The sequence below is a fragment of the Pectinophora gossypiella genome, chromosome 22 (assembly GCF_024362695.1).
Source record: "Pectinophora gossypiella chromosome 22, ilPecGoss1.1, whole genome shotgun sequence".
Classification (NCBI taxonomy): Eukaryota; Metazoa; Arthropoda; class Insecta; order Lepidoptera; family Gelechiidae; genus Pectinophora; species Pectinophora gossypiella.
Genome location: NC_065425.1, coordinates 11294460 through 11317612, shown reverse-complemented (window position 1 = coordinate 11317612; position 23153 = coordinate 11294460). Strand labels below are relative to the sequence as shown.

Sequence of the window (23153 nt, the reverse complement as noted above, 5' to 3'; positions counted from 1 at the left end):
TGTGATATGTCTCCACCGGGAATCGAACCCAGGACCTCCGGATTGTGAGCCCAACGCTCAACCACTAGACCACGGAGTTTAAAGAACTGTTAATTGTATATAATTTGTTTTATAATTAGTTTTGTTTAATTATTATAGTTTTTTTTAATTTTATTTTTGTTTGTAATAAGTGACTGTTTTGTTTATAATTATGTTTCACAGCTTCATTCGACGCGATTTATTGTTTACATGGTGTAGGTTCGCCCCCAAGCTTTACCCCCGCACGAATTTTTAAAGATTGGTAGATTTAAGTTTTTAATATGGCAACACTACCATCCGTCATTGATCTTTCCTGCGCCCGTTATTTTAGTTCTTGTGTCATTCTTCGTCTTCGTGCTCAAGCCTTCGCACGCTCTATCTGTGCCCCGAAGTAAAAATACTGCCAACATGGGAAAACGGAAGTCTACCAATTTGGAAAAGGAATTGAACAAAAGATTTAAACAATTAAAAGAAGATTTATTACGAAATAGCCTACCTCGTCGTCGAGTTTTACGTTTGTCTTCGTCTACGGATAGCGATACTGAACGTAAGTAAAAAATATTTTTTTTTTTTCAAAAACGTGTGATGCGTGCTGCTATTATTTGGGTTGTCACTATCACCTCACTGTGTGCCTTTGGCAATACGGGCAACTATAGTTCGGGTTGTCTTCTTATACTTATGTGATACGTACTGCTGTACTTTGGGCTGTTACTGTCACGATGATATTAAAAGGCTTCGTCCTTTTCAGCGCACTCCATCAACGTGTCCAATGAAGAGTCCCCGCGAGAACGCGCTAACATGCCACTCATACCACGTGGATCACCACGCAGAAGTCGTTCCCGCCAGAGAACAACCTCGCGCCGAGACTCGCACACAGCCTCGCGGTCACCACGTGGCGAGGTGCACGAGTCACACCTGTGCTCACCTTCGCCAACAAGGCAAAGATCTACTTCGCCAGAATGTACCGAACTGCCTACCACGTCGAAGATTACTACAACAGCAGATGTACACAGAGAACCAGGTACTGATGAAATAGACAAGTCTAATGAAATACAATTAGATGAAGAAATTTTGCAGTTGCTTGGAGATGCCCCAAAAACCGATATCACACTCGGTAATCCTATTCACAAAGATATTGCGAATAGATGGCAAAATGTACTGTCTAAAGGCCTCACAAAAGATGTAAGAGATGCGCTTTTACAAGAGTATTTAGTGCCCAGTAACTGTGAGCTACTTCTCGCACCTACTCTCAACCCGGAAGCTAAAGCAGCCATATCTGATATGATGGTGAAACGTGATTCTGCTTTAATGTACACACAAAGACAGCTTGGCGTAGCAATATCGGCACTTGCAGTGGCTACTAATTTGATTGTTTCAAAGGAATCATCTACACAGAAGATATTAAAACCTATAAGTGATGCTTGTCGCTTGTTGTGTGACATTCATAGATACGAAACACAAAATCGAAGGAAATTTGTAATATCTTCAATAAATACAAGTCTGAAAGACGCCCTCGTCGAATCAGCTAGAGATAAGTATTTATTTGGAGAAAATCTGTCCGAAAGGTTGAAAGCCGCAAAAAACATCCAGTGATCTGGAGATGATCTTAAATATGTAATGCAAAAAACTTTTACTAAAGCAAATTTTGCAAATAAATCCCAAAATAGGAGCCATTTAAACTGGAAGCCTCAACATCGCAAGATGAACAACAAGCCTTCCAACGACAATGTCCGCTCCCGGTCCAACCTGCGAGCGCCACAGCAGCCGCGAGGCAGCGGCGCAGCCCAGCAGCAGCGGCATCCGCCGCGCTCGCCGCCGCGGAGGACCCAGCCACAGCGGAGGCGATAGCTTCTGATCATCAGGTACATTATGCTGGACGTCTTCAATATTTTGTTCAAAAATGGAAGGACATAACACAGGACGTTATATTATTATCATGGATTAAGGGCTATAAAATTCCTTTTAAGTCTACTCCGTATCAATCGAATCAGCCTGTGACATGCCCAAGGTCTAACCAAGAACGCATAGATTTTGAAACCTGTATCGGTGATTTAATTAATATAAATGCCATTTCGGCATGTAATCACGTGGAAAACGAATTCATTTCAAGTATTTTCATGGTACCCAAACCGAACGGTAGTCAGAGATTCATACTTAATTTAAAATGTTTAAATAAATTCATAAAAACGAACCATTTCAAAATGGAAGACTATCGTACAGCATCAAAATTTATAACTAAAAATTGTTTCATGGCTTCTTTAGATCTCAAAGATGCATATTTTCTTATTCCCATTCATAAATCTCATAGAAAATTTCTCCGTTTCAATTATGATGGTCAGTTGTATGAATTCAACTGTTTACCGTTCGGTTTATGTACAGCACCGTTAGTATTTACTAAACTACTTAAACCAGTTATGGAATACCTGAGATCTAATAATTTTATATCAGTCGTGTATTTAGACGACATGTTTTTTATTGGAAAGGATTATTATGAATGTGAAAATAATGTAACCACCACTAAACAACTATTACAAAATCTTGGTTTTATAATTAACTTCGAAAAAAGCTGTTTAACTCCAAAAACTTCTTGCAAATTTCTTGGATTTGTTTTCAATTCAAAAGACATGATTATGAAGTTACCTGACGAAAAGAAAATAAAAATAAAACATACAGTACGATATTTTTTGTCAAAACATAAATGTAAATTAAGAGATTTTGCTAAACTATTGGGTTTATTAGTTTCTTCATGCCCTGTGTTTATTGTATTAAGGTCCAAAATTGTGTGTGGAGGCGGTGATGAATAACAAGACGTTCTCTTCCTTCCAATACTTTATTCTAACTGATGTTAAAAACAAATTGTGTGCATTTATATGTATGATATAATGACTCGGACATTCCGCCCACCAAAAACAATAGTTTTTTTTATTAAACATAATCAAAATTGGTAATTTGACAAAAACGTTACGTAAGTATAAGGATACATAACTATCAAAACAGTGACAGATAAAAGCATTACCAGGCTATTGGAAAAGTATAAACATTTTACACAATATAAGTACTTACCTAATACAAAATATAATTTAACAAGAATGGACTGTATAATATATAATTTTACCGACAAGTTGATTTTGCAAATAAGTATTTTTGTAAACACATTTTCCAATATGAATAATCCTTATAGGTACTTATCTCATATATTTATCCTATCATGCATTACACTTAGAACATCAAGTACTACTCATTACCGCCCACCGTGACATAACTCACTCGGGATTTTTAGGCAGTGGAATAATCTTATATAATGGTCTTTTCAGTTCGTGGTTTCCTTTACACTGCACTGTCACTACTCTCACTAAATTGTCTGCTCCGGGATGAATGTACTTTATCCTCCCTAATAGCCATTTTGTTGGGGGTAAACCGTCATCTTTTACTATTACAATGTCTCCGACTGCAGGTGATGGTACAATATCTTGCCATTTATATCTCTGTTGAAGAGTATTGAGATACTCCGTTCGCCAACGATGCCAGAAGTCTTGAGTCAGTCTTTGAATGAGTTGCCATCTTGTTAGGAGGCTGACCTTCCGTTGCTCATAGTTGAGATCAGGAACAGTAATTATAGGCTCACCTACCAAGAAATGTCCCGGTGTCAGTGGTGTTTCTGTAGTCGTATCCATTTGACACAAAGGCCGTGAATTCAGACATGCCTCAATCTGACTTAATAAGGTCGTCAACTCCTCAAACGTAAGTTTTGTATCTTTGTTCACTCGGGATAGATGTTTCTTTGCCGACTGGACTCCGGCTTCCCATAGGCCACCATATGTTGGCATTCTGGGTGGTATGAAGTGCCACGTTGTCCCGTCATTAGCCAAAAGCTCTGCTACTTCTTGGGTGACAGAATTTTTTCCTCCTCTAAATAGGTCTCTCAGTTCTTTTGCGGCACCCACAAAGTTGGTGCCATTATCGCTCCATAAGTGCATACAATGGCCCCTACGTGCGATAAATCTCCGGAATGCTGCCATAAATGCCTGAGTTGTGAGGTCTGATGCCACTTCTAAGTGAATCGCCCGCGTTGCCATACAAACAAACAGGCATATATATCCTTTCGTTGCATGATGTCCTCGACCCTTAGAAGTTCTAATAAATACAGGCCCGGCGTAGTCCACGCCACTATTTAAGAAGGGCTTGTGCTCATTGACTCTCATAGCTGGCAACTGGCCCATTAACTGATTTTTCACCTTAGCTTTATCAATAAGACAAGTTTTGCAGTTCTTTATACATTTTTTAACCGCTGATTTTAGTCCTATGACCCAGTAACGTGTTCTTATATAGGCCATCATCAGTTGAATGCCTCCATGGAGTGTCTTTGTATGGGCTTCTTTTATGATGAGGTTTGTAATATGTACTTTAGCAGGTATTATCACAGGATGTTTAGTCATCTCCGCTATTGAAGCATTTTGGAGTCGTCCTCCCACTCTTATCAATCCCTTATCGTCTAAGAACGGTGAAAGCGTAATAAGAACACTTCTTTTTCTGACTTTGCCATCCTTCTGTAATTCTTCTATTTCTTTTCCAAAAATTAAAGTCTGGTAATATTTTATGCAGTTTTCTAATATTTTTTCCATTTCACTTGCTATAAGGTATCCTTGTCGTTTTTCCTTCTCATCATTCTCTTTTTTCATTCTTCTACAATAGGCTAATACTCTTTTCATTTTTGATAACGTTGAAAACCTTTCCCAAATCGGTTCGTCTTCTTGTAATATTGTGTGTAATGTAACTTTCAGTTCTAAATTGGTCTGTGGAATATCGTGTCTGTCATAGTCTAATCTGTCTTCCTTTAACCATTCCGGTCCAGTCCACCAAATTTCTTTTGCAACTAGATCGCATGCTTGTATGCCTCTTGTTGCGATATCAGCGGGGTTGTCGGCGGATTGAACATGTCGCCATCGGTCGTTGTCTATAATTCGAGTTATGTCCGCCACCCTGTTAGCAACAAATGTTCGCCATCGGCCCGGGTGAGATTGTAGCCATGAAAGCACCACTGTTGAATCAGTCCATGCAAAAGTACGGTCCATAGGAATGTTTAAAATATCCTTGAGATCACCAATAAGTTCTGCTAGTAAGGCAGCGGCACATAGCTCTAATTTGGGTACAGATAATTGTTTCAATGGTGCCACCTTTGTTCGAGATGCCATCATTGTCACATGTACTGCGCCATCTTCTACTACCCTAAGGTAAGTAACTGCAGCATATGCTTGAGTAGATGCATCTGCGAAACCGTGAAGTTGTACATCTTTGTTATTGTAAGGTGTTGTCTTAAACCATCTAGGTATCTTTATGGTTTGTAGATGAATCAGATTATCTCTGTAGGTCATCCACTCTTCTCTCAAATTTATCGGCAGTTCGTCGTCCCATCCTAAGCTACAAAGCCAAAGCTTTTGAATTAAAACCTTAGCTGAAATGATAACTGGGGACAACCACCCAAAAGGGTCAAATAAACGGGCAACATCGGAAAGAATGGATCTCTTCGTAACAGGACGTGTCATCTGAGGTAAGTATACAGTTATTTCAAATTCATCATTTTTTCTATCCCATGTCAATCCAAGAATCTTGATAATCTTGTCTAGTTTTATTTCTATTGTATCTTTCGTTGTATCTTCTCTCTGTAGAAATTCTAAAACTTCTTCTGAATTACTTGACCATTTTTGCATTTTAAATCCTCCCCTTTCCAGCACTGTTCTTACTTCTTCACACATCTTTTTTGTTTTTTCTACACTTTCATTTCCTGCCATCAAATCGTCCATGTAGAATGAATTTCTAATTATTTTTGCAGCATCTGGATATTCTAAGGATTCATCTTCCGCTACTTGAGCTAATGTTCGTACTGCCAGATAAGGAGCTGCTGCTGTACCAAAGGTGACAGTTGTCAAGTTGTAGCTTTCCAGTTCTTCATTTTGATTATCTCGCCAGACTATTCGTTGCAAATTTGTATGTTCCTTTGTCATATTGATCATTCGATACATTTTCATTATGTCTCCAACTACACATATCATGTGAGTGCGCCAAGTTGTTATCAGACTTCGAAGATCTGGTTGTAGTACCGGCCCCACCATCATAGCCTCATTCAAAGAATGTCCATTAGAACCTTTGGCAGAGGCATCATACACAACTCTGACCTTTGTAGTGTCCTTGTCTTCACGTATCACCGCGTGATGAGGCAAGTATATTGCATTGATGTCGTGTTGTGTATCGGATTTTCTCAAATGACCCATTTCCTTGTATTCTTCAATAACCTTTTTATACTCTGTTTTCAACTTGTCTGATTTTTCAAATTTCTTCTCTAAGTGCTACAATCTGGTTACAGCTTGTTGTTTTGTTTCTCCACATATGTTGATAGTTTCTTCTATGGTTTGTTTAAGAGGTAAATGTACTATGTATCTTCCGCTTTCGTCTCTTTTTGTAGTATTTGAATATATCTCTTCACACTTTTCTTCCTCTTTTGTTAATATCTTCTTTTTCTTGTACAACGCAGACTCTAACTCCCAAAATCTTCTTAACATCTCATTGTCTTCTACAACCATCCTTGTAATATGTAGTGTCACTACATTGTGTGAATTAATGGTTGTTGTATCAGCCCTTTGACCTGAGAGTATCCACCCCAAACTAGTTTTCTGAGCTACTATACCATCTGCTAATCTAACCAAACCGTCTTCTATTATCTTGCAAAAGACGTCGGCGCCGAGCAACAAATCTATCTTGCCCGGTGTGTGATAGGTAGGGTCAGCCAATTCTATAGTTAGGAGCTCTGGTGGCCAGTTCATGTTGATGTGTTTTGACGGTAATCTTGTAGATATCGTCTTCAAGACATAAGCCTTTACATGAATTGGTTGTTTCGCATGTCGTGGCGTAATTGATAGGTCAACAAGGTGCTTCAAGGCTATTTGACTTCCTTCTCCTACTCCAGAGACTACACCGTTTATATTCGTTTTTTGCAGGTTCAACAGTTCTACTACTCTTGCTGATACGAATGAAGCCTCTGATCCCTGGTCAATCAACGCACGAAGTATGTGTGTTTCTCCATTTCTCGATTTGATTTCTACTTGTGCTGTGGCTAATAACACATCATGACCAGTGTGTTTTCTTGAGAAGTGTGCAGTTGTTATTGTTGGTTCTGGTTGGTTCTCCGATTGAACTTGTGGTTGTATTTGTGATTGTTCTTCCTTGTATTGATTTGTTTCTCTGGCTTGATGTAATAGAGAATGATGTTTCTTCTTACAGAGTCGACATGTTGTTTTTTGTTTACATCTGAATACCATATGATTCGGTACTAGACAGTTGTAGCATAATCGATTTTTCTTCACATGGTCCTGCCTTTGTGTTACTGTCTGTTTAGCGAAATCCTTGCAGTTAAATATGTAGTGACTGCCGTTGCAATATGTGCATGTAGGGTGTGATGATACATTGGCGTGAGCAGCTTGGAATATGTCACAGTTGTCTTCTTCATCATTTTGTGCGGTGACGTGAAATGACTTGTGGGCTTGAGGTTTCTGTTGAGACGTTGCCATCGGGGCGATTAATTCAAGAGTACGGAATTTAGATTCTAGAAATTTCCGCATTTCTTCCCATGTAGGCATGTCTTCATTATTCTCCTTAAGTGCATATTCTTCCCAGTCTTTTAACAACTCTGTATCCAATTTTTGTCCAATCAAAAACACTATTACAGGATCCCAAGAGTCGGTGGTGATTTTCAGATTTTTCAAGCTGTTAATACACTCTGTAGTTGTGTCGAGTAGCGTCTTTATCTGATTAGCTGACTGGTTGACTACTTTCTTCTGCCCAAACATTCTTCTTAAAAGTGAATTCACAATCATTTTCTTATTACCGAAACGTCCTTTTAATAGTTCCCACGCCTGAGTATAATTGTTTTCAGTAATTTGAATATGTCGTAGTAACATCTCAGCTTCACCCGATACACTAGTCTTCAAATAGTGAAGCTTCTGCACATTGTTTAAACTTGTATTGTGGACAAGCGCCGTGAATAAATCCTGATAAGTAGGCCAATCTTCATATTTCCCCGAAAACGTAGGCAGTTCTATTCTAGGTAATTTGGTAAACGATAAGTTACCGTCCTGCGATGATGAAGACATGTTCAGACCTTCTGTATGCGCAGATTGTAATTTCAATAAAAGATCAGCTAAATCTGCTTGTAAACAAAGATAGAATTCTTCTATTTTATAATAGTCTTCATTCAGGAAATATTGTAATGTTCCCCTTTGTTCACGTGGTGTACACTTGGTAAGTTGATTATGCGCTTCTCTGAAGTTATCCCAATAGCTCTCAATCGTTTTCATTCTAGTTTTTACATAACCTTCTGTCAATCGTTGTTTTGGACATTTTTTTATGTTTACTTGAGCCTTCTGGATCATACTGGCCACATCTTCTAATGTACTTAAATATCCACTTTGTTCTTGAGTAGGGGTTGTCATTTTACACGAAAACTGACGATTTAATCCACAAAAACAGTCACTCCAATGTTATTATTCACGTAATATTCAATTACTTATAAAACAGCATATTTTTAAAGCAAAAAACTCGATGCGTAGGTAATGAATGCAGCTGCCTATTGTTTGCGCACGGTCGACTCTAATCACCGCTCCGTCCTCTAATCCGGCTCGTTTTAGGCCCATATGTTTATTGTATTAAGGTCCAAAATTGTGTGTGGAGGCGGTGATGAATAACAAGACGTTCTCTTCCTTCCAATACTTTATTCTAACTGATGTTAAAAACAAATTGTGTGCATTTATATGTATGATATAATGACTCGGACACCCTGCAATAACATACTCATGGCTATATACGAAAGAATTAGAATATCATAAATTTGTACATTTGTCATGTAACGATAATTATGACCAAGTAATATTTTTGTCAGATAACGTAAAAAATGATTTGTCTTGGTGGATAGATCACATTGATAATGGTTTAACACCTTTAAAATGTAATCGTTATCACATTGTAATTTATTCCGATGCGTCAACCACTGGCTGGGGCGCTTATTGTGATGGGGATGACAGTTTCGGCTATTGGAAAGATGATGAAAGATTAAAAAACATAAATGAGTTAGAATTAAAAGCAGCTTCACTCGCTTTAAAATCTTTTGCAAGCAACTTATCTTATTGCGATATTTTATTAAGACTTGATAATGTTACAGCTATAGCGACTATTAATCGAATGGGAAGTGTACAGTATAGGCATTTAAATAGAATTGCTAGAAAAATGTGGAAATGGTGTGAAGAGCGTAATATAATGATATTTGCATCTTATATCAACAGTAAAGACAACTATGAAGCCGATTATTTATCTCGTAAAACGTTCCATGATACAGAATGGGAATTAAATAATTGTGCATTTAATAAAATAACAGACGTGTTAGGTTTCCCAGACATAGATTTATTTGCTAGTAGATGTAATACTAAGTGTCAAAAATATACCGCTTGGAAAAATGACCCTGACGCCTGGGCTATAGACGCATTCACGATTTCTTGGAAAAACATGTTATTTTACGCTTTTCCACCATTCTCACTCATTACGAGAATGTTACAAAAGATTATAGATGAAAAATCTGAAGGAATAGTCGTAGTACCATACTGGCCAACTCAGCCATGGTTTCCTATTTTTCAAAAATTAGTGTCATCCGAACTTATTCATTTTGGTCCCAATAAAAACCTTCTTAATTCTCCTTTCAGGAATCAACACAGTCTGCACAAAACGCTGAAACTAGTTGCCGCGAAATTATCCGGCAAACGTTATTGAAGAGGTCCTTATCACACAGATCTGTTGAAATTATGTTAGCTTCTCTATCGGATAACACGTACAAACAATATGACGGTTGCATAAGATCATGGTTAAATTATTGTGATTTGCATGAATATAATTACATGAACCCTTCAATACCTGTTGTTATTCATTTTCTGACTGAAATTTTCGAAAAGGGCGCCAAGTATGGTACTATCAACTCCTATAAATCGGCATTGACGTTATTGATAGGAAAATCATTAGATGACGACCGAATTAAACGTTTTATGAAGGGAGTTTTCAGACTGAGACCGACAAACCCAAAATACAACTTAACATGGGACCCTAATATTGTTCTAAATTATCTGGCACAACAGTGGCCTAATGAGGATATTAGTCTGGAAATGCTTTCTAAAAAGACACTAACTCTGCTGGCGTTGGTGTCTGCACATAGAGTGCAAACATTCTCGTTGATCAAACTTTGTAATATTGTAGTTCATGATCAAGTTGAAATAATAGTAAAAATTCCAGATTTAATTAAAACATCAAAACCAAATACTTACCAACCAGTACTTAGATTACCATTTTTTAACCCACGGCCTGAAATATGTCCGGCAAGATGTCTGTTAGTTTATATAAATAAAACTGCCTCATTTCGCAATAACAATAATGTTTACTTGTTTATTAGTTTTAGAAAACCTTACGCAAAATTGTCATCACAAAGACTTAGTCACTGGATAAAAGAAACACTTCTCGCTAGTGGCATTGATACCAGTGTATTCACAGCGCATAGCACTCGTCATGCAGCGACATCCACAGCCAGTAGACTTGGTGTTAATATAGATGTCATACGGCGAACCGCTGGATGGAGTAACACGTCTTCTGTTTTTGCAAAATTTTACAATAAAGAGATAGTTTTAGACTCCAATCAATTTGCATGTTCCATACTTTCAGGGGAGAACCTGTAAAAATAAATGATAATTTTTTGTTATTATTAATAATTTTGCCTGTATCCAAATCAAAAATACAAATTGTTCAATACTTACATATTTTGTTTAATTTTCACATTATTTTTCTTTCCTCTTGTTACCATCTCTGAACATCTACACCATGTAAACAATAAATCGCTAAGAATGAAGCTGTGAAACATAATTAGAGATCAAACGAACTTACCAAGTGAAGTTCGATCACAATTATGTGAACAGCTTCATTCGACGCGATTTATACACACCCTCCCAATAGCAAACAATCTAATTTAACTAACCCAACCCTGTCTTTACACTACATAAGCAGACAAAAAGTAAAATAATGTTTTGCTTTAAAATAATGACACAAGAACTAAAATAACGGGCGCAGGAAAGATCAATGACGGATGGTAGTGTTGCCATATTAAAAACTTAAATCTACCAATCTTTAAAAATTCGTGCGGGGGTAAAGCTTGGAGGCGAACCTACACCATGTAAACAATAAATCGCGTCGAATGAAGCTGTTCACATAATTGTGATCGAACTTCACTTGGTAAGTTCGTTTGATCTCTAATAAACGTTTATTCCGGGGAAACTTCAACATACTTACATAAGTACAAATTAAACAACATGCAATAATTACTTAACATAAAAAAGCAATACAAATGTGCCGGAGTTCACTGAGAAAAAGTCAGAGCGATTATTTATCCAGATGCACATTCAGGACTGTTGTCTTAGATTTTGTACCGGGTGAGAACCCTCAACGCTCTCCATTTGTCCGGCCAAGTAGCTATATTTAGATCAAAATCAAATCAAATCAAATATACTTTATTGCACAGAACTAAATTTCAACAATCAGACATAACACACGAATACAGTACAATTTGGGCGGCCTTATTGCTCTAGAGCAATTTCATCCACGCAACCACCAAAAGGAAATAAAAAATTACAAACAACTTGGATGCTTGGATAGATATGCGGCAAATCTACACTATTTCACGAGAAAAGCTATTTGACTGTGTCTGTGGTCTCAGGAAACTAACCTGGGAGATGGTAAGCGATTTCTCACTGTAATCCCGAGTGACAGTCAGGAGCGGGTACCCCGTCTGCGTGGTCCACGTGTCCATCACCTGTTTGACGGTCATATTGCTGGCGAGGCGACCGTACTGCTGGCTGACGGCCGTCAGCTCCCGCCAGAGGTCGTCCTGTGCTGCATTCTTGTACGAATACTTCACCAGGTAGCTGGGAACAAAGGATCAACGATCAGGAATAAAGTAACTAAAGAGAAAAACAACTAACTTAAAACTAACTAAACACTAACTAACTAACTTTTAAACTAACTATAACTTTTAAAGAGAAGATTTGAAGATTCTTCAGAGGTGGATGACCAAACTCAGCACCTGTCAGGGTTATTATTGAGCAGCCAAAGACCCCTGGCGTGGCTCATGTATTGATTAGGTACGGTCACGAGCATTAATATGTGCGAGTGGAGTGACCTCTCCACAGGCGCTGCATGCCTGAGACGCAGTTCAGAGAGCATGGACTTGCCCAGCATTCATGTTCCCCTCTCGACCTCTTCGGCCCACAGGAATGACGAGTCATTACATTAATATGTATACACTTTGATACTATGTCACATTAACTTTTTTGACAAATTGAACAGTCTTACTAAATGTCGAATATGTTAGTGCGACAGAGTCCTAAAGTGGGTACATTATATTGTTCATGACTGTACTTACATCAATAAGTAGCAACCGGGACCAAAGGCTTAACGTACCTTCCTAAACACAGATAATCTTACACTTTCGGACAATCAGGTGATCAACCTGTAATGTTCTTATCAATCTGGGGATCACAACGTGATTTTTGTGTTATATCCCTACCGGGTTTCAAACCCGGGACCTCCAGATCGTTAGCTCGACGCTCAACAAGTGGACCACTGAGTACTTGTTTACTTACTTGTGCAGGGCTTTTCTGAAGACGTCCTCTCCCAGGAACATGGTCATCATCCGAATGACGCTAGATCCCTTCCGGTACGAGATGTCGTCGAAGATCTCCATTATCCTCTTCGGGTGATCGAGGTGCACGGATACCTGTTGATATAATCAGTAATATAGGGTGTCAGTGACATCGTAACGGAAACCATGATTCTGAGTTGATATCAAGTGACTATTTCCGTCGGAAAATTCATGAAAAAAAATAGTATTTTTTTTACAATTATTCTCAGTCCTATATTGCGATTTAAGCCGCGTTTCCACTTGGCAACATTTGCCGCGCGACAGTTACACAACATGTTGAAAGTTAGCGCAGAACTATTGTTTAACAACGTTCTCTATTTGAGGAGCTCGGTGGCGCAGCGGTAAACGTGCTCGGTCTGCGATTGTTGAAGTTAAGCAACTTTCGCAAAGGCCGATCATAGGATGGGTGACCACAAAAAAAAGTTTTCATCTCGAGCTCCTCCGTGCTTCGGAAGGCACGTTAAGCCGCTGGTCCCGACTGCATTAGCAGTCGCTAACAACCGTCAATCCGCACTGGGCCCGCGTGATGGTTAAAGGCCCGATCTCCGATCCCTACCCATCCATAATGGGCTGATGATGATGTTGTCTATCTACGCGTCTACTACACTTCTATCGTCAACAACATGTCGCCAGAGGAACTAGTGTTGTTGCGCGTGACGTCTTCACCCGACAACAATTGATGTTCAACTAACGATGATCTCTAAACAAACAACAAGCCGCGCAACATTTTGCGCTTCAGCTGGCAACGTGCTGTTGTGTTGTTGTCGTACATGTTGAGTGTTTATGTTTTATGTATGTTTCAACCTGACAGAGGGCAGCAGTAACAGTCAGTACTATTCAGAGGCGGACGACAGGAGTCCTAGTATGGCTTTGTAATAGACTACTCTGGGCGCCATCCCACTTGCGTCAGACAGAGTACTGGCGGCGGAAGGCAAGAGGGAAACCACTGCCTTATTTTCCCTAAAAAAGTAGCATGGAAAATGCTGCACCGACAAGAGCGTGGCTCTTAAATTGGTGATGATGATTTTCGATACTCACCGGATGTGACGACTCCAGAGAGTCCAGGGGTAGGTAGGCCAGGATGTTCTCCACAGCAAAGGTGATATCAGCACGCCAAGTCGGTTCCACCGCGTTGACGCCTATAGACGCGACATATGTCGCGAAGCCTTCGTTCAGCCACAGGTCTGACCACCACTTCATCGTTACCAAGTTGCCGAACCACTGGTGAGCTAGCTCGTGGGCTACCACCTACGAAGAGCAAACAGAGGGGTTAAACCACACCCCGATACTTCATACATAAAACCTCATTTTACACGGACACTACACATAAACTCATTGACGTTATCGTACACGCGCATCTGTGTGTGTACCGTCTGAGGGTTGCCAACTACAGTATCTAATTTAACCGGCATGACTTAGATAGTTATAAGATTTGCAATGGCCCCAATTCCTGCAGACACCTCCTAATTTTACTTTAAGTTATACCTGTCATTTTCTTATCCGCCGAAAAGGAAAGGAACGGATGATTGACAGCTCTTGATGAATCTTAGGCAGAATAAGTAAATGAATGAATAACCCGGGCGAATTAAAAAGGTATCTCGCTGGTATGCAAACCGTTTGACGTGTGCTGTCTACATAATTCTGTCGGGTTATTGGCCAATGTAAAATTTTTAGACGGTTGTTTTAGGTTTGAGCTTAAAATTGACGTTTGTTCCATAAATTTTATGCTTGTCGATTACCCGTCCCTTTCCTTTTCGGCGGATAAGAAAAGGACAGGTATAATTTAAAATAAAATTAGATGGGGGTTTACAGGAATTAGCACCATTATGTATATACGTAGTCGGTCCCAAAGTTCTGTCATATATGAAAATAGTGATAAAATAAAAAGTACCAATAAGTTTATAAAAATTTATATATCAATTTAAAGTATATTTATTAAGAAATGAAAATAACTTAAAATTATTCGAAATGACCTCCCTTGTTTTTAATAACTTCCCTCAAACGCCGCGGCCAGTCATCTATCGCAGCACGCACCATATTCATGTCTATTTCAGCGACGGCTTTAATTATGGCTGACTTCAGGCTCGCCAAATTTTTGTGGGGTTTAGCACAGACCTTGTTCTCTAAGACCTGCCAAATTTTATAATCCAGAGGATTAAGGTCCGGACTGGAGGAAGGCCAATCTTCGTGTCTAATAAAGTCAATTTTTTGATGGTCGAACCAGGCTTGAGTAGTTTTGGCTTTGTGTGCAGGCGCAGAATCCTGCTGGAACACGAAATGATGTCCTGAAAATAGCGTGTTGGGCAGATCTTTGACAAGCCGATTCAAAACCGTCTCTTGGTACACTTTTGCACTGGTTTTGACACCTTTTTCGCAGAAATGAACCTCCGTTGGCCCATAGTAAGAGACACCTAACCAGACCATCACTGAAGATGGATGATGCCCATGTTGAACCCGCGGAACTTTTTTTCCTGCTTCTTCAGAGTTCTCTGCGTACACTCTATCGTTTTGCTTATTGTACTTTTCTTCTATATCAAAAATTTTTTCGTCTGTAAAAAGTATGTCACGGTGTCGGTTTCTCGCGTACCGTTTTAATAACAACCGGGATCTTTTGAGTCTAATTGCTTTCAGGCGGGCATTAAGTAAGTGTCCACTCTTTTTCTTGTATGCTCGCAACTTAAGGTCTTCGTTTAAAACCTTTTTGACTGTTTTTCTACTGACCCCCATCTGCAAAGCCATCAGTTTCTGTTTTCGGACAGGATTTCTTCGTATGCGCGCCTTTATCGCTTTGATCACTGCTGGTGTTCTTGCGGAGCGAGGCCGGCCAGTTCTTTTCTTGTCCTCAACACTTGAGACTTCATTATACCTATTTATGGTACGATACACAAACCTAAGTGTTATTTTCAAATTTTTGAGCAACTTGAAAATGGTACTCGGCGAGTGTCCACAGCGATGCAACGCTAAAATTGCGATTCGGTTTTCTTTCAAGGTCCACTCCATCGTAATAAATCACGGCAAATGATCATTTTTTGTTTTAAAATAATTGTCAAACATTCAAAAATGGAACGCCATAAAATTTTTCTTAAAGCATGTTCGAAATTTAAAAATAATGTGCCTGTGACAGAACTTTGGGACCGACTACGTAAATAATTTATTATAAGTATGGACTAATGGATGGTAAGTAAGTCTTTTGTAAATATTTCCTTTTATTTTGGTGCAATAAAGTATATTTCTATTTGTAATGGTTAAACTTAACAGAAGCTCACGACCGAGTCCAATTGGAGTAGTCAGAGGTATAGCATAGCAAGATGAACTAAGTACCCACGCCTCACCAAGCTTTTTGTTAGACCTACGTGTTAGGTGGTGAGCCGAATTGCCGTCTTTAACAGTCGAGCCAGCCAACTGTGGTAGTAAAGACCACAGTGAAGAAATTCATGTAAAAAAGCCATATTGCTATTTGACATTTGCGCACACAAGTGCGCAAGTTCAACAAATGCCAAATAGCAACATTGCTTTTTTAGATGAGTTGATTCAATTTGGCCTTTTTAGACTGTCAGGTATTTAGACTGAGGTTTTCGTGCAGCTTTTCCTCGGCTACTCACATTGTTAGAAGCTGTAGACTACTGCAAAACTATTTAGGGGATAAGACGTATGATAAAAATGTAAAACTCACCTCAGCAATCCTTTCCTTATTGGTGAAGGAGGACTGGTCCTTATCGTACAGCAAGGTGGACTCCCTATAGGTGATGAGGCCCCAGTTCTCCATAGCGCCGGCCGAGAAGTCCGGGATGGCTATCATGTCCTGCTTCGGTAGGGGAAAGGAGACGTTGAAGAACTTCTCGAAGGTCGTCAGAACCTTCGGGCCGATTGTCGCTGCGTATTCTGTCTGTAATGAGCATAAGAGATAAAATAAAGACAGTTGTGAGCTTATTAGGTCACGAGTTTACGGCTATATTACAAATTGGGATATACCCACCCCACCCAACAAAGGAAAAATAGGGGAAATAATTACTGAAAAAACTGATGCTCGACTTGGCGGGGACACTTCCGTGCCCCTAGATTTCGGCATAGTTGTAGGGAATAGTGTTTTAAAGAAAATACTGAAAGTACTTATTATATCTATTCTATATGTCTTATTTTTATATCTTTTGTAATGAATAAATAAATAATGGGTAGGGGTGGAGCATGGAACGCCCTCCGTGGTCCACTGGTTGAGCGTTAGGCTCACGATCCGAAGGTCCCGGGAACGTTATGAGTCTCTCCTCACCTGATCAATGGCATCCTTCCTGGCCCATATCCTGAAGACAGTGTCTGAGAGTCCCGGGGGACTGGCACGGGACTCAAATTTGGATATCACGAACGCCACCAGGTAAGTCGACATCGGCACAGACTTCCCGAATTGATCCCATACGAAGTACGATCTGTCTTTCCTGGAATTATAACATTGCACTGATTATGATGGTCTCCATGGTTTAGTGGTTAGAGTGTTGGTTTCACGTTCCCGAGGACCTGGGTTAGATTACGGGTGGGGACATGTCTAAGAAAAAATCTGCCAGTGAGACTGGGCATTTTTTTTTGTCGTGTCGGTTTTTTGAATGGCATTAACGGCCGGACAAATGGGGAGCGCTAGGGGCTCTCAGCCGGTACAAAATTTAAGACAAGAGGATTGGGTGCCAATTAGTTTGGCCAGGACACTGCAGATTGAAATCACCAGACCCCGGTCCCAGTTACTACTTATTGATGTAAGTACGTAATGCTCTACTTACCGGTATGTGTTTTCTATAGTCGACCACGGCCAATAAGTCTCCATGACACTGAAAATATATAAAAAAATGATAAAAAATCTTTCGGAGACTTTTGTGTCTAATGCTGCCAAAAAATCGATACTTTTACAATCGGCAGCATTATACTAGCATATAGCATTATACTGGAAGCCATCGGTACGGCAATGCAGGACGGAAGAGGCGAGTCACAGGGACTGTAACCTGAAACCTGACAGAGCACCAGTAATTGTCAGTACTATTCAGAGATGGAGGACTATTCTGGGCGCCATCACACTCGCTTCAGACAGAGTATTGCGGGGCGGAACGCAAGAGGGAAACCACTGCCCTATTTTTCCCTAAAAAGTAGCATGGAGAATGCTACATCGACAAGAGCGTGGCTTTTAAATTAGTGATGATGTGATGAGCATTATACTATTAACAGTATTCTACGATTAGTGTGGTATAGTTCAAAACTATCGATACTATCACTCATTGTGGATTGTCGAGGTTTCGTTGAAGAAAATCACACCACTATGTGATTTATCAAAAATGCGCTTACGAGGTCTTCACTGTAAGCTATTCTATAAGATGATGCTGTGTAGAGTATTTGCTTAGGAGTGATAAGTTTGACCGGCCCTGGAGCTCAAACTTCAATATTAACACTCTCCCAAGGGCTGATTCGGATAGCGATAAGCACTGAATGAAGGAAAATTAATACCAACCAAATTGTAGGAGTCCCAAAAGCAATTCATCTAAAACGAAATATTGCATTTTGACGTTTCATCATCCCCCCAGCATTATCCCGTTTTCCACGGGGTCCGCTTACCTAACATTCTATTATAGAAGCCTGCCTGTCTGATCTTCCAACCCGAAGGGAGATCCAGCCCAATACAAGTTAGGTCACATATTTTCGAAACGCATTTCTCGTGAATGTGGGTTTCTTGTAAATGTTTTCCTTCACCGCTGAGCACGTGATAATCATGATCCAAACATGAATTCAATGTGACGTTTGGCATATAAAAATAAGTGCCCCAGCCGGATCTGCATGACAACTGCGCTCAATATAATTCGCACCGCGCGCGACGCGGTTGTCATGCAGACCCGGCAGGGGCGCTTTTAAACTTCAACATTCTCCCAAGCTTTAAGTAAGTATACTTATATAGTAGTGTGTAGTATATATATATGAATTTGTTTTACCCAACCTGAAGATTTCACAAGTCCGGTTTTTTACAAAGCAGCAACACTAAATATAAAGTTAAAGTAATAAAGTTTGTTGCCTGATGTTTCCATACACACTCACACCACACACCCCACAAACACACACACTCACACACACAAACTCACACAAACACATACACTCACACTCACACACACAAACACACACACACATACACTCTAACAAATATGAACACTAATATTAAGTATGTATTTTAAATCCGAACAAGCTGTTATAACACTGGTACTGTACTGTCATCTCGCATGCACCGATCACTGCTCCTTAAGATACAGGCTAACCTAGTTTAAGGAGCAGGGTTCAAGTTTTGAAGCTTATGTTTTTAGTTTTTAATCTATTGTCCTTAGTTTGTTGTTCTTATGGTCAAATAAATATTTTTATTATTATTATTATTATAACACTGTCCTCGAATAGAACTTACTTGTCTTGAGTGGAGTTGACGAGTGGCATGTTGGAGACAGCGTTGTACCCCCGGTTATGGCCGAGGGTGATGGTGAAGGAAGCCTTGTACATGGGCTCGTCGAAGCAGGGGAACGCTTTGCGAGCTTCTATGGGCTCGAACTGCGTTGTTACCAGGTATCTGGAACAGTCATCGTCAATACCTAATAAATATTATGTTCCTTTTCTTTTATACGTGTAGCATTGTAGTTTACTACTTGGCCAGACAAATGGGGAGCGGTGAGAGCTCAATATGGATACATCGACGTTTTGGGGTTGGAGTCACGGACGTCCGCAGGTTTATAGTTCCCTGCGTGGTGCCGTGACCGGCCAACTTTTTTTTGACGTAACTTATTGTAGATTCGCTGCAAATTGCATTAAATACTTGGCCGGACAAATGGGGAGCGCTGAGAGGTTAAAAATGTACGATAACAGGCCTGAGGGTGCCGAGCATGGAGTTGAACGCAAACCTCGGCTCAGGGCGGCGTCTAATTTGAAATAATTTATCGACCCTAGTGGGCCGATGGCGATAAGCGCTGAATGAGGGAAAGTTAATACCAACCTACAGGTGGGTCTAATAAGGCAACATTAGAGCAATTCATATAAAAGGTAATATTACAATTTGACGTAAGCGCTTATAAAAATACTGACCAATGTCAATAAATATCAAATAGCAATATGTTTTTTTTAGATGAATTGCTTCAATGTGGTCATTTTAACCCCGAGCAGGTTCTGCACGGCAACCTCGCCGCGCGTGGCGCGAATTATATCGAGGCCTTTGACCAATAGCTTTACGACGTCTATCTAAGTAGACAGCATTCGCTGCGTTTATTGGTCAAAGCCCTCGCGGCGCGGTTGTCATGCAGATATCTATAATATTAACATGAAACACTCACTGCTTGGTCCTAGACGCTGTGTCCGTGTAAGAGCTGACGTAGGCACCATTCAGCCCCATCTTGAGATTACCATGGAATGGTATACTCAGCGTGTAGTTGGCATTCTCCACCAAATTCTTATCAAGTTCCACTGTCAGGAAGTCGTAAGTTTCATCGATAGATGCCCCTTTAACCTTGGGGGGATTCTGCCCTGTCAATACGATTCCATTGTCGTCAACAGTCATGTCTTGAGCATGAAGAATGATCTTCGATGTCGCTTTCTTTACTGTTAGCTGTGGAAAAGAAAACCATTCATTAGAATCACCCATAACATAAAATAATACTAAAATCTATCAGCATGTCATGGGAATACATCGATCCTAGGTACTTTGATAAATTAGTTTAGTATAGGCCCTGATTCCTGCAGACATCTCCTAATTTTATTTTAAGTTATACTTGTCATTTTCTTATCCGCCGAAAAGGGCGAATAAAATAGGCATCTCACTGGGATGTAATCCGTTTGACGTGCTGTCTACTTAATTCTGTCGGGTTATTGGCTGATGTAAAATTTTAGACGGTTGTTTTAGATTTCTGCTTAAAATTGACGTGTGTTCTATAAATTTTATGCTTGTCGATTACCCGTCCCTTTCTTTTTCAGCGGATAAGACAATGACAGGTAAGTATAACTTAAAATAAAGTTAGATGGAGTCTGCAGGAATATGCACCATTTTTTATCTCTGTCAGACACTAATGTGTTTGTTTATACGTAAGTATAGTTTTCAAGTGGTAAAAGGGGCTTTATTTGGTTCCTTTACCAGTCGACTTCACCTCTCTGCCTCCTCTTGTTTAGTAAGGACATAGCACATCCCCGCGGCAGAGCAACCGCTTCGAGACGCGAATTATATCTACGGCTTCGACTAATGCCCCCAATCCCAATGCGAATGCTATCTACGCAGAAGAACCAACCAACCAGAAGAACCATGTGGAACGCAATAAATGATATGGTTATGATTACATAACATAAACTGCATATATACGTCCCACTGCTGGGCACAGGCCTCCCCTCAATCAACCGGAGGGGGTATGGAGCATACTCCACCACGCTGCTCCACTGCGGGATGGTGGAGGTGTTTTTACGGCTAATAGCCGGGACCAACGGCTTAATGTGCCCTCCGAAGCACGGAATCATCTTACTTTTTCGGACAATCAGGTGATTCAAGCCTGAAAAGTCCTTACCAAACAAAGGACAGTCTCACAAAGTGATTTCGACAATGTCCCCATCGGGAATCGAACCTGGACCTCCAGATCGTGAGCCTAACGCTCTAACCACTAGACCACGGAGGCTGTTATGATTATTAAGGCCGAATTCCTGTGCCGCGGGGACTGATTGAGAGATTCTTGTAACCTACAGCGCCCGCGGCATAGGATACTCGCCGCGCACGGGTCGATTTATATCAAAGGTTTCGACCAAATAGTATTCTCAGTGTCTATTGGCGCGGAACCTGAGCCGCTCCTGCAGATCTAGATAATTGGCGCTGCATAAAATAACCTTGATGCAATCGATTTCACGCACTGCTCAGTACGAATAAAAAGATACCATTTACTTTTTTAATGTTACTAGGTATTATAATCGTTTTTTATGAATGGAGTATACTAAATGCTCTCTCCATTGCCATGGGCTGTGACCCTGTATCGGTGACAAGTCGCGCATACAATAGTACCGCGTTCGAAAGTAGGTTATTTTACTGAACAAAAAACTAAACGGTCCGAATTTAAATGGTGTATATTTCGTTTAAATGGTGTATGTTTAGTTCGTGTATATATTTCGACAATCGCATATATTTTAAACTTACTGACTGACTTACTGAAGTTTTGTTTGCCTCAAACGACATTAATGGGAGTGCCCTCAGCAGAACTCTCAGGCGTCATCCCTCTGTAAAGTTTCATTGCGATTCACCAAAATAATTGTTTTTATTTTATATAACCGTTTTACAAAATTTTCAATTAAAACACACATAAACTCGAATCAAAAACTGTAGATTGGATTGGACAGAGAAATAACTCTCAGTTAGTGTAAGTACCTATATACACAGCTACTTGGTTTGACAAATGGGAAACACTGAGGGCTGTCACCCGATAAAAAAGTTAAGACGACATCTCTGAGGAGGTGCGAACCTCAGGGCGTTGTCTGAGAGGATTAAATCAGAGAGATATGGCTTGATATCGAAGCGCTAAAGATGGTAAAGGAGAGCTGAAGAGCCTGTAGTGATTAGAGCACTCGGCTCATGATTCGGAGGTTCTGGGTTCTAGCGTAATAGTCATTAGGATCGAAATTACTAATCTAATCTAATCACTGCTCTAGCGCCTACAAGATCGCACTGCTGGGCAAAGGCCTCCCCTTCGTCTTTCCATTTACTCCGGCCAGTCCCTCCGGCAAGCGTCCAAGTCGTCACTCCATCTCTTTCGAGGTCTACCACGACACCTGTACCCGTCATGAGGCATCCAATGCTTGGAAATACCTACTAGGTGGAAATACTGCGATGTAACATAGACGTTAAAAATTGTTGTAGGACTAAATCTTCTATCGTGTGGGTTGTGAGGTGGATTACCAACCCCATCAACCCTGGTGTCAGGGTTATTATTAAGCCGCCATATGCCACTGACATGGCTCATGTAACGACTACGTACTTACATTAGTAAGAAATAACCGGGACCAACGGCTTAACGAGCCTTCCGAAGCACGGATCATCTTACTTTTGGACAATCAGGTGATCAGCCTGTAATGTCCTAACCAAACTAGCGATCACAAAGTGATTGTAGATCTAATTAAATTATGGAGATATGTTTTTGTAAGTGGGTTATTTAAATACTTCTTCTACATCTTTGCTCGTCCCCACTTTTATCTTGTTGAAGTACCTATCTAACTAAGTGTATATTTATGAAGCCAGCCATAACATTGAACTACGTAACCTCAGCACGCATGGTTAGAGGAAAACCTTCTAAGCACGAGTTAGGAATATTAAACGGGTGTTTGTCAAGAATCTATATAC

At 40.1% G+C, this 23153-nt stretch overlaps 1 protein-coding gene across 2 annotated transcripts in view; it reads right to left on the bottom strand.

Annotated features, from left to right (window-relative positions):
* LOC126377008 (aminopeptidase N-like) overlaps positions 1–23153 on the bottom strand; it is a 63883-nt gene that overhangs the window by 14865 nt on the left and 25865 nt on the right. For both annotated transcript variants that reach the window (XM_050024590.1, XM_050024591.1), the window contains exons 3-10: positions 20125–20396; positions 19212–19370; positions 17560–17607; positions 17061–17223; positions 16467–16679; positions 13832–14041; positions 12735–12868; positions 11819–12017 (exon numbers count right to left, since the gene is read on the bottom strand). In XM_050024590.1, the coding sequence (XP_049880547.1) occupies positions 11819–12017; positions 12735–12868; positions 13832–14041; positions 16467–16679; positions 17061–17223; positions 17560–17607; positions 19212–19370; positions 20125–20396 (1398 nt within the window). The remainder of the gene's footprint in view (positions 1–11818; positions 12018–12734; positions 12869–13831; positions 14042–16466; positions 16680–17060; positions 17224–17559; positions 17608–19211; positions 19371–20124; positions 20397–23153) is intronic.